The sequence below is a fragment of the Spodoptera frugiperda genome, chromosome 19, assembly GCF_023101765.2.
Source record: "Spodoptera frugiperda isolate SF20-4 chromosome 19, AGI-APGP_CSIRO_Sfru_2.0, whole genome shotgun sequence".
In the NCBI taxonomy this organism is placed as follows: Eukaryota; Metazoa; Arthropoda; class Insecta; order Lepidoptera; family Noctuidae; genus Spodoptera; species Spodoptera frugiperda.
The window spans coordinates 6,246,724-6,258,804 of NC_064230.1; the positions used below are offsets into that span (position 1 = coordinate 6,246,724).

General features: G+C 34.5%; 2 protein-coding genes across 2 annotated transcripts; one reads left to right on the forward strand and one right to left on the reverse strand.

Moving 5' to 3' along the window:
* Positions 1-3,408: 3,408 nt before the first annotated feature.
* On the reverse strand, positions 3,409-4,360 carry LOC118281042 (partner of xrn-2 protein 1-like). The gene is made up of 2 exons (XM_035601473.2): positions 4,097-4,360; positions 3,409-3,601 (listed from the first exon to the last, which is right to left on the reverse strand). The coding sequence occupies exons 1-2, from the start codon at positions 4,258-4,260 to the stop codon at positions 3,451-3,453; spliced, it is 315 nt and encodes a 104-aa protein (XP_035457366.1). The 5' UTR covers positions 4,261-4,360; the 3' UTR covers positions 3,409-3,450.
* A 487-nt stretch (positions 4,361-4,847) lies between these two features.
* Positions 4,848-7,337, forward strand: LOC118281149 (uncharacterized). The gene is made up of 2 exons (XM_035601637.2): positions 4,848-5,031; positions 5,111-7,337. The coding sequence occupies exon 2, from the start codon at positions 5,180-5,182 to the stop codon at positions 7,040-7,042; it is 1,863 nt and encodes a 620-aa protein (XP_035457530.2). The 5' UTR covers positions 4,848-5,031; positions 5,111-5,179; the 3' UTR covers positions 7,043-7,337.
* The last annotated feature ends 4,744 nt before the right edge of the window (positions 7,338-12,081 follow it).

Sequence of the window (12,081 nt, forward strand, 5' to 3'; positions counted from 1 at the left end):
AAGTAGTACTCGTCCACAGAAGCATAATACAACTATTTCAATAATATTTTTTTAACAAACGCTGTCTCACACTAGGATTTTCTTCTGTGTCGTGAGTGCGTTTACAATTATACAAGTTCATATACAATTAAATAAATTAAGTATTAAATTCTGTGTGAACAGCTCCATGTACCTTGACCACAGTAGAGCTGTAATGTTGTAGGTTGTCTAGGAATGTTACGGACATGTAGCGCGGCTGTTATAATGCCGTATTTGTAAAGAGTGTTCAAATTAGCTCAAAGAGAATAATGCACTTTTTGGCTTACCTACTGGGTCTATTTCGCTCATTTTTCGTATATTGTCAGCCAAGATGATAATAAATATGTGGTTTAAATTAAGTCATATGTGGTTTCTTCATACGGTATAAATAAACATGTAAAATATTGTATAAAAATGTTTAACACGACTTGTAAATTATTCGAGGATGCCCGACTAGTTTCGACTCATACTGGGGCTCATAATCTTGAGTCTGCATAACATTCGTTCATAATAATGAGAATAGGGATGATGACGGGGTATGAAAATTAAAAATCTATTTAGTCCGTCAGTTAGGTAATGGAAAAATATTAGACACGTATTTGTTTATTTTGTCATATAAGATAACAATACTTAGATAAAACGAATCAAAGTTTAGAAGTGGGAGCAAATACATCGTTTCTATGTATAAAATGCTCCTAAAAGTGACATCATCCGATATTTCAAATCGATATATCTTCGAAAGTATTTGTTTCCTTAAGAAAATAAAAAATACGTGTGTAATGATTTAAAATAATCTACAAGACGGATATTGAAATAAAAATTTGTCGTCTACCCTATTAGCTTGAAACTGGTCGACATTTTTGCTTAGTTTAGTATTAGATACTTACTGCCGTACTCAGAGACATTTAATGATTACTTAAACTATTCCTTAGTAACGATTTTGTTCCGAAAACAGTTGCTAAGGACTGGGTTAAGTAACCATTATATGACTCTGAGTACGGCGGATAGAGTGTAAAGAATGATGTTTAAGGGCCATCCATTAATTACGTCACACGATAAGGGGGGAGGGGGTCGACGAAGTGTAACAAGGGGGTGGGAGGGGTCTTATTTCGTGACGTCACATTTCAATATAATCTAACCGTTAAAACAAGAACTTGGAACTATTATCGAAAATATCAAAAAAATCTAGATATAAAATTATAAAATGTAACGTCACACTAGGGAGGGGGGACCAATTGTGACAAGGACGGGGGAGGGGGTCAAAAATCATGAAATTCGTGTTACGTAATTTATGGATGGCCCCTTATATGTGTTATTTAAAAATAAATTATTGTTGCAATCACTATGTCAAGAATACCTCATTTAATTGACATTAATGTTATTATTAGTGTTAGACTTCAGAGTACTTTTCCACCAGAGATGTGCTATGCTACGTTGCTGTGGATGCGTTTGGCTTCCACCAATCATATTCATTGGTACATATAGCTTAGCACTGGTGGAAATGGACTCAGCTAAGTTATGTTTTTTATATGGAAAGATGCGTGCTATGGATGGTTTCTCTACTATTGATACATCGTATACTCGAGCTACGTATCTTCATAGCACAGCTACATAGCACATCTCTGGCACTTTTTTGAGGGGGAAAATCATACAATGACTTCTCCCGCCTTGGGTGAAGCGAGAGGGAGTATCAGACTCTTACTGACTAAAAACCACCCCGTTCCTACTCCTGCTTTGAGCCGGAGCCCCGGTAACCTGTTACGTTGTCCGCAGCTCCGGATTTCCACCAGAGATGTGCTATGTAGCTATGCTACGAAGATGTAATAGCTAAGCTGTGAAACTATGTGACCGTTTCCACTGATACTAAGCTATGTAGCTGTGCGTATATTGATGTTGTTGCTGTACATATTATGATGAATTTTGGCACAGAGATAGATTAGACTCTGGATAATCGAGAAGATAAGACTTAAGATTTAAAAGTATATTTGATGGTACATAAAAGATATTATCGAAATTATTTTTGTACTACCGTAATCTGAGACATTTAATTTTTACTTAAACTATTCCTTAGTAACGATTTTGTACCGAAAACAATTGGGTAGATGACTAACTTTTATTGTAATCTACGTCTTGTAGATTATTTTAATACATTAGACATATTTCTACGTATAAAAACGTACTTAGAAGTGACGTCACGCGATATTTCAAATCGATATATCATCAAAAGTATTTGTTTCCGTAAGAAAATAAAAAATACGTGTGCATTTATTTCAATTAATCCTAAATTAGGTTATCACTTTTGAACCATCAAATTGAGTTGTCCGTCAGTCTGTCTGTCAGTGAAGCTAGGTGCTTAGCTAATTGCTAGATTACTAAGGAATAGTTTAAGTAATCATTAAATGTCTCTGAGTGCCGCAGTTAGATAGATTTTTCAATGTCTTCTTAAGACATACCATTTTATTTATATTAAATGGTCCTGAATGCGTGAAACAATATGTTTTCATGAGTTTGTATAAAATATTATAAAATTCTTTAGTTTATAAGCAAATGTTTTGTTATGATTGTATAAAGCATCAAGAAATTTAGTATTTTTCAAAATAAATGGTTTTTTTATATATTTTTGTTGTTTTTCTTGCAAGATCCTTAAAGGCACGCGTCCACAGGCCCGCATCGCACGCAACGGAGTTTAGTTTGTCTTGTATAGAAACTCATACAACTGGGTAAGTGAGGGAGTGTCATGCTTCGACACTACTGGACCGGCTCGACCGGAGTAAAACCGCGGCCTCACAGAAAACCGACGTGAATCTACACTTGCATTGTCTTTCGTCGTGTTAGCTAGGTTACTGGAGGCCCACTTACCCTACCTTCCCAATCCCCAATTCCCCAACAACCCGTAAATTCCTAATCCCCCAAAAGACCAGTAACGCACTTGTTACGTCTCTGGTGTTTCGGATGTACATGGGCGGCGGTAATTGCTTACTACTAGGTGATCCGGCTTATACCATAAAAATATAAATAAATGAAAAAAGTAATGATACTATATCATTACTTTTTTCATTATGCATACAATTTTTTGCCCCGATTTGTAAAATAGAAACAACTGAAATGAGAAGATAAATGATTAGATTAGATTTAGATTTCAGCCATGATCGTCCCACTGCAAGGCAAAAGCCTCCCTTCCTTCCACTCTCCACAAAAAGCTTTCAACAGGAGATAAAACAAAAAGTAGCAGCGCGACAATCGCCGCGTCGTGTGTCGCGGAATGCTGCTCATGAATATGAGCCTCTAGCATGGCTTGAAACTAGTCGAGTTTCTCGTCAAAACATTACGTGAGTAAGCCGATAACATAAAAATTAATATATGAAGAAGAGTGAAAATAAAACACTTATATACCACAGAATAGAAATGTATTAAATTCAATTACAATTAAACCTATTTAGTGTAAGATCTCTTTGCCTTCTGTTCAGCTGCGTCACTGGCTTGCACAAATGTGCGTTTCAGTTTGTTCTTCCTACTCTCTCGGTATTTTGCTGAAACCTTTTCAGACAGTTTGGCTATTCTCTTCATCGTGGCCGGAGGGTATCTGGAAATAAATAATTTAAAGTTAATTAGGAGATTATGGGTTTAATTCTTGCATAGGGAGAGTATGAATGTTAAAAATCTATTTAGTTCTCATGGACTAATAAGAAAAGGGGATGTCATAACTGGATGTTCCTTTAACATAACGCGTGACACTTTACGGGGAGCACGGGACGTTACAAACCACGTTCTGTATGTTCCGTCTAGCGGTCCCATACTACACACACTGCGCCAATTGTCCACATTTTAATGTGACACTTTCTGGGTGCTTATAACCTATCTACAATTTTTTACTTATCATTAGGCAGGGCCCATTTGGTTTATCACAGTGCACAATCATCAGTCTTTTGTTTGTAACATATTGGTTTAAAAACATAATTTTGAAAACTACCCTAATCTTGTGGCCCTAAAATTGTAGTGTGAAAGTTTTAAATGATTTAAAAAGGCAAAGTAATTGTATATAAGTAATTATAATGTTTATCATTATGTTTTTACGTACCGACATCCCAAAAACTCAATATTAGTAAACAATTGCGCTAGTGTAATGAGTTCTCCCTCCTCGAAATCATCTTTATGTTCCTCCATGAAATTCCGCCTCACTTCCCATTGCTCGTCAGATTCGTGTTCCGTACGTAACGCGTCAATATCTATTGTCGGCTTCATATTGTTTTTTTATCGCATTTACGGCGAATTTTTAACAAAATTTTGTAATCAAATTCGTGTTGATGTCAAATCGTGAATCTGATAAAATGACAGATTGGTTTTTTTATTTTTGTTTTGTATTTTGACAGCAGGCTTTGTTCCAATTTACGCAGATGTGGTTTCGTGATTTGTAGCAATAGTATTTTGGTAGAAATTCATATTTGACTATTGTTTTTAACCAATACAAATTAAATTACTATTTATTGAGAAAGGTACAGGGTATAAATTATAATCTAGAGTATAATCCAACAAAACTATACAGTTTGTCTGTTGGAAAACTTAAACTTTACTGTCATTAATTGGATATGTGAAACTAATTATTAATCTTATTTGAATTTCATACGATCTGGGTGCTGGACAAATTATAAGCAACAAGTCTTATTACTACCGTAGTAATTACTTCTACTGCGCTAGAAACATTAATATTGACGTATTACCGTACCAAAAATAGAAGTTCTTAAAAAATCGCTTTATTTTACTCATCCCTTGTATTTTGTATGACTACTAGCGCCAATGGTACCTACATAAGTATAAATTCAATATACAACTTAAATTGATCGAGCTATACACAGAGAAGTTCAACAAATTGTCAATCAGATTTTTTGTTTAGTCAAAATATTTATAATTTCGTCGTAATCTGAGGGTAATCATAATAAGAAAATGTGTAAAACTGTCCAAATGTGATATAAGCGTAAAATTATGTGTTGAACGAGCCGCGAGGAATTGAGAAAGGTAAAATATATTTATTCATTCACTAAAACAATTTTCTTTGTTAGCGAAAATAATTAATTCGCGTCTAATTGTCCGACAGGTAGATTAATCAACGATAAACTGGAGAAACTTTCTAATTGCCGTCGAGAACAACAGAAACGCTGGCAAAATGGCGTTTTCAATACGTAAAATGTTTTCAAACATATCTTATTTTTCGAAGTCTGGTGACCAGAGTCAATCCAATGAGCACCAAGTACTCGAAAGCGTAGCAAGTTCTTGTTCAAGGCCTGAGTCGTCGCAGACCATAGAATTTGTGTCTATCGAGCCAGATTCTACGTCGAAACCCCATGCAACAAGTTTGAAGCTTCCAACATCAGTGAAGAACTTCGCAGCGAAGAAAGGGTCGCTGTCTGATACCGACCTCCTTAATATCGATGAGGTGAGCACTAGAGGCCGCAAACCTAAAAGCCGCAGTTTGAAAATAGATATTAAACAAGCCAGTCGCTCCATGAACGAGTCTTTGTACCAAGGAGACCGTCAGCACAACGAAAATACTCCCCCACATATCTCTTTAGACTGCCAGAGCGCTAATCTCTTCAGTCAAAGGTTTAAACAGCTCAACTTCAGCCAGTCTTTCGAGTTTGACATATCAACGGAGTCCGATGAGGAGTTAGATATCGAATCTCTATCCGAATGCTCCGACACGGACCTTTCGGGTAAAGAAGACAAGAAATCAAGGGTCAAAATGTGCCGTAAGGTTGATACGACCAGTGATAACCAGTTGGTGCGTACTGGTACTCCTGAATCCTTCGGTGATGTCGAACTAGAAAGGAACGAAGAAGAACGAGTCTCCTTGTTACTAAGCTACCAGATGAAGTTGGAGAAAATTGAATGTGTTCTGCGGAAATTGCTTGCGGAATTCCAATTCCACATTGAAGTTGCCAAAATATTCACCTGCCGGTCTTTTGTGACTATGTTACCTGGTACGGACCTGTCTGAGATACCGAAGATGTTTGAGCAAGTTACGTATATCAATCATGGGGACCGTGACAGTCCAGTGGAGTCCTGGAATTTTGTGATAGACAAGGAGGATGATGAAACGAAGTATAAGTTCCGGAAACAAATGCTTGATCTACGACACTCGTTAGATACTTTTGTTGGGACCTACTTGCAAGAGGAAGTGAAACCTAAGGCTATGTTCCGCCGCAGCATCACATTCGACCTTCACAAAGGCAAGCGTTTACACAAAACCGGGAAAGTTACTAATAAGAAGCGCATCAAACACTTTGATTTCCCAGATTACCGAGATGCCTTCCTGAATCTCTTCAAAGAGACTGAGTCTGATGAGACAGACACCCATTTAGAGCATAGCAACGATGAGTCCGATCACAAATGCTCCTGCCAGTGCCATAATCATTCCATCAGCCAGTCCGACTCCGGTTTGGTGACAAAGGATAGCATGTCCAACCAATCCATTACGTCTTCCATCGGAAACTTCAGTTTAGATTCGACCACACTGTCTGCCTTCTCCGAGTCCCTAGATCAGGTAATCAGCTACAACAGTTTTGAAGACTCAACGCTATTCAACACTCTACAGCAAAAACCGGCCATTGAACGCATAACATTCTACGTACAAGTCCACAGCATACAGATCCGGAGTGAATCGGAGAATGATGAAAGCAAGAATTCCATCACGTTCTTCTGCCCAGCTTGTTCTACCACGGAAGTGGAAGAAGATGGGCTTCTGAAGCATATTTTGAGCCAAACGCACTGTGAGAAGATTCATTTCTTGTATAAGAGTGTCTACATCAAGAAATGTGTGGCCGGTGGAAAGGAGATCCAGCCCAGTACTGTCCTGAACCCAATGACTATGTACCGAGATGATAACAAGATAGTTTGCTTCGGAGATGCTGTGTATGCCTGCTCGTTATGCTTTGAGAATCCGATCGTTGGTGAGTCCGTACTAATGGCACATTGCAGCGATGAAACGCATGCAGACCGCAGAGAGAAGATGTATGAAATGTTTGATTAAAAAAGCTATAGGTGATGTATCTTTTATCTCTTTTCTTCTATAGATCCGTTCTTTCTCTCTCTCTTTTCTAAACGACTTTGATAAACGAATATGCATGCGTTTGGTTTAGCAGTTTAAAAGCGAAAGAGCTCTGTTATCTTGTCTTGCTATGCAATTTTTTTGTGTTTTAAATCGCTGGCGATGTTTTTAAGTGTGATTTTTGTGTGAAAATTGTCAATTTTTGTTGTAAAAGAAAGCTCTTTCGCTTTTAAAAATAATTTTTGTATGTAGTTAGTGTAGGAATGACATTTATTAAAAAAAAAAACTCTCTCATATTTTTTTTAACTATTTTTTTTTCTGTTATATTTTTTTTACAAGTGAATGAGATCTGTTTTTTTTGTTTCGTATTTACTCTCCTGTCTTTTTTGTGCGTTTACAAAAATCGACATTAATTTTCGTGGATTTTTTTTCAATTTTTATGTATTTTATGAATTTATTAGCCAAGGGGAATTTTTGATGGAAGGGTGCTTTTGGATCCAAGTAGTGCAATACCTAATATTGTGTTCAAGAATGTCCATTGTCACAGTTTTAGTGAAATAATAATGATATGTAAAAATCCATGTTTCTCTAGTTTTTTCGATTTTTCGTTAAAAGTTAACAATTTTTGACTTCGCAATTCTTTTTCTAAATCTTTTGTTTTTAAACTGACATGGTCACTAATCCTATCATTAGAACTTGAGACGGGATATTTACCATGTTTATTTATGTCTATGAGTTTCCGATATTTCGGCACTGTTGCAAGCGCTAGAGCCGAGTTCATCCGTGATTATATTCTACGTACAAGTCCAATCATGGCAAATATCCCGTCTTAAGTTCTAAATACAATCTTTTTTGTCTTGTAAACTGTTTAAAATACTCAGTTTTGTTCTTTGTTGCGTAACCATTTCATTTATTATTTATACACTTTAGCATAGAGGGCGGGCCAATAAGAATGCGTTAGTATTTTTATCTCTTATTAATTTGAGATGTGTCAATATATATGTATCAGCCAAACTTACACTTTGTGGAACAGCCAATAATAGTATATCTGGGCTCAACAATAGTTGGAAAGAGACGCACATATCTGAAGGTATTTGCATCTCTTTCTAAATGTACTCGAGAAGAAATCTCAGCTTTGAGTATTTTTTTAAATACCGGCTAACTCAAGCAGTAGGTATATCTGGGCTCAACCATAGTTAGAAAGGGATGCACATATCTGAAGGTATTTGCATCCCTTTCTTCCTAGTACTTGAGAAGAGATTTCAGCTTTGAGTTTTTTTTTTAAACCGGCCATAGACCTCTATAGCTTTTTGTGTATAATAATTCTGCTAATACCAAATAATAATTAATTAACATACTAATTTTCGCGTTTATCTACTAAATTATTAACTAATACTAACAGAAAAAGACGTTTAAAAATAGTTTTAAACTTTTTTATAACTTTTAAGGAAAAATCGAAACGACGACAGGAAAACATAATTTCAAAAACAGGGTGTTACTAGAAGACTTTTTACATGTTTTTTCTTTTAATTAGCATTACTATTAGCTCTTTCATAATTTAATTAGTTAACCAATTAATTGATAATCGTAAGCACATTTATACCTAACGCCTCGATTATAATCCTAATTATAAGTTTAAAATTAATTTATAAGTTTAGGGAAATTGAAAATACGAACTTTGCAAACGTTGTAGACTGATTTTTTCTCTTTGTTTTTTTATTTGAAACAATGTTTTGTATTTTTTTTTTAATCTCATGTGTTACGTATCTGAATTTGTAGTTGGTTGGTTGATTTTGAGTTCTGTTGGGTTCATGATAAGATCTATATTTGCTTATTGCGTAATTCATGTCTGATTTCACCATCATCTTTATTCTTTTAGCAATAGAACTCAAAATCCAGTAAAACAATTGTAAACGAAGATAGTAATCACGTTGAAAGTCCAAAGCAATTTAAAAATTGAGTTTTAAACTTTGTTGATTCGATTTTAAACTTTGTTGATTTTTGATAGCTGATCGAAATTGTTTTTTATTTTAAACGAAATTAACTTCAAAAGTTTAAAAAACATACCTGGACTGAAAGTCATTTAGCGCATAAACTGAAATAAAATAGTTTGGTAAGTTTAAAAAAATAGATTTTAACTGATATTTTGTGCTTGGGAAGGGATTATAAACCATTTCTACTTCATTTTGAGGATTTTTGTTTTTAATTTAAAATTAATAATAGGTCAAGTAATATTTTGCCTATCGGATAATTACATTACTCAAACCGTTTCTTTTATAATTAATACTCAATAATATTGGAATATCGAATATAACAGGCTCACCCCCTATTACATGGGACTTATAACACAAATGGTGAAAAGTGGGTTACGTGCCGTAATGTGCCCCTCTGCTTGCGCCTTCGGGGATAGAAGGCTTTGTATCCTGAATACAATATTTTTGCAGATAGATGGTTTTATTCTTCTTGATTTTGGAACAAAAACATTGCTTACAAAAAATGAATTTATTTATGCTATAAAAATAGACAAAATATTCAAAAACTAAAAAGAAAGACTTGTCTTTTTTCTTTCTACTTATAAAAAGTCGAATTGTGTGTTTAATTCCTTCTCAAGTACAATAATGCATTATTGTGTAGTCAATAGCACGTTTTACTGATCTCGAATTGCCTCAATTTAGAAAGGAAATCCTAAAGACTGATTATTTGCCATTAATTCCAAAACGAAACACGTTTTTATCCACGAAAAAATAATAATAATTTAATAAAAATTAGTAAAAATAAGAAAAATCTACCCTTACTCCTCGAGACAGTCTCACTTCTGTACTGAGAGACATTTAATGGTTACTTAAACTAATCCTTAGTAAAAGATTTTGTTCCAAAAACAATCGCTAAGGACTGGGTTAATTTACTTTTATTTCAAATTTCCGTGGTGCTTTTCGACCGGGCTTCTCCCAGTTGTGTTGTCTCTTTTTGTGCCTATAGGCCTCAGTCAATCTGTCTCCTGCATTAAATTCACCGAGGGAAGTGGAAACTATCGTTTTCATTTATTCTCCTCTAATAATATCTTCTGATTTATTTTGTTGCGGGATCCAAGACAGTTATTCATGTCCCTGGGACTATAGTAGATTCTGGCTTACTTAAACTAAGGACTGGGTTAAGTAACTATTAAATGACTTATGTACGGCGATAACAGATTGTTTCAATAGTCAGTTGGTTGCAAACTCGACTGGTTCATGAGGTTTAATAGGTTGTGTTCCCGAGCCTTGCAAAACGACGTATGTATAGTTTTCAAAATTCTCAGTATCAGCCCAGATTCTAAGATTACGTCCGGATACAGTGAATTTTATACAAAAACAAAAAAAAAACTGGTGAAAACCCCCGTTTGACAGTCAAATTAGATTTGTCTGAATTTTTTTCGAAATTTTAAATTTTTAAACTGTGATAATAATGTTTCTTTTTAACTTCTAAAGGAAATCTAATTACTTACCTACATGATTTTTTTAATAAAAATATTTTTTACGTGCGTTTATTTTTTCTTATTTTTACTCGATTTTTTTTGTAGTAATTTTTAAATTTTTAAACCATCTCGCCAGCCGCCTATGTTTATTTTAACTAGGAGTAATTAACGTAGGACTATTATACCTAATATTAAATATGTGTAATCGCGTATTTAAATTTAAGCGGCATACTATACATGGTACATTTAGAATTAATAACCACATAATACGTATAATAATATTATAGGAACTGAGATATTTGTTTTAAAATTTTAAACTTGTGGAAGAGTTAAAAAATCAATAAACAAGATTTCTGGACCAAAGCTTCTTCAATATGTGAACAAATTCATTAGTGATTGTAAACAAATCATTAGTTATAAACTTTAAAAATTGATTAGGTATACAGTTGAGTAAAAACAACTCAAAAAAATATTGGGTAATTAACAGAAACGTAGTATTTTAAAAAGAAAAATGTCCATAGCATAAATTCCGTCTATTTAAGTGCCAAAATCTATCAATAATTGCTCACTGCTCAGCTGTTTTAGGTGTAACAATTTACGATGTTTCATTTATTTTTGTGGTGTATAATTTTGGTTTTATTGACTCTTTCACAGGTTTTTAAACAAAAAAACGTAAGATTAGACACAAAAATGTATTTTCGGCACTAACTGACAGAGTTAAAAAAAACTGCACAACAATAAACAAAATTAAATTTTAATAAAAAAAACTAAAACAGTTTGAAAAATTTAAAATATTTTAAACTTCTCACGAATAAAATTTAAATTTAAATTAATTTAACCAAAACTCGTGTAATCTTTAGCTTTTAAGATAAAGTTAAAAAATGAATGAAAAAAAAAAGTAAATAAATAATCGTAGATACTCGTTTAATGTCTTATGTAGTTGTTGGTTTAAGTACATACGTATGCTTAATTTAAGTATTATATTATGTAATACATACAGTTTAAATTATTTACATGTCTTTACTACAAAAATCTAAAATCAAACTAGAATAAAAAATTGGGGAAAATGAAATTCCTAACGCCCAAAAGCTGGCAGATGCTAATGGGCCGGCTCGACCGGAGTGATACCACGGCCTCACAGAAAACCGACGTGAAACAACGCTTGCGTTATGTTTCGTTGTGTGAGTGAGGTTACCGGAGGCCTAATTTTTCCAATCCCCCGATTCCCCAACAAATCTTGGCCTGCCAATAGAAAACTGTTGAAGGCAAATCCTCCGCTAACGTCGGTCACCGGTTACCACCACGGCGTTCTATGTGTTAAATTAACTATCCCCAAAAGCTTAACGCACTCGTAACGCTTCTGGTGTTTCGGGTGTCCATGGGCGGCGGCGATTGCTTACCATCAGGTGATCCGTCTGCTCGTTTACCGGTTTTTTGTAAACTTATTAATTTCTAAGATCCATTAAATTTTTTTTTTTTTTTTTTTTGAGGTTTGGTAATAGGTCCCGCTATTACCAAATTTCATATTTTCTCTGTTTTTCAACGTACCTATCTATTAATGACTAGC

Bases quoted from the DNA above. Each gene is read 5' to 3' on its own strand.
- LOC118281042 (XM_035601473.2), bottom strand. From the start codon at position 4,260: ATGAAGCCGACAATAGATATTGACGCGTTACGTACGGAACACGAATCT. The intron at 3,602-4,096 runs GTACGTAAAAAC...ATTTATTTCCAG, and splicing joins ATTGAGTTTTTGGGATGTCG to ATACCCTCCGGCCACGATGA.
- LOC118281149 (XM_035601637.2), top strand. From the start codon at position 5,180: ATGGCGTTTTCAATACGTAAAATGTTTTCAAACATATCTTATTTTTCG.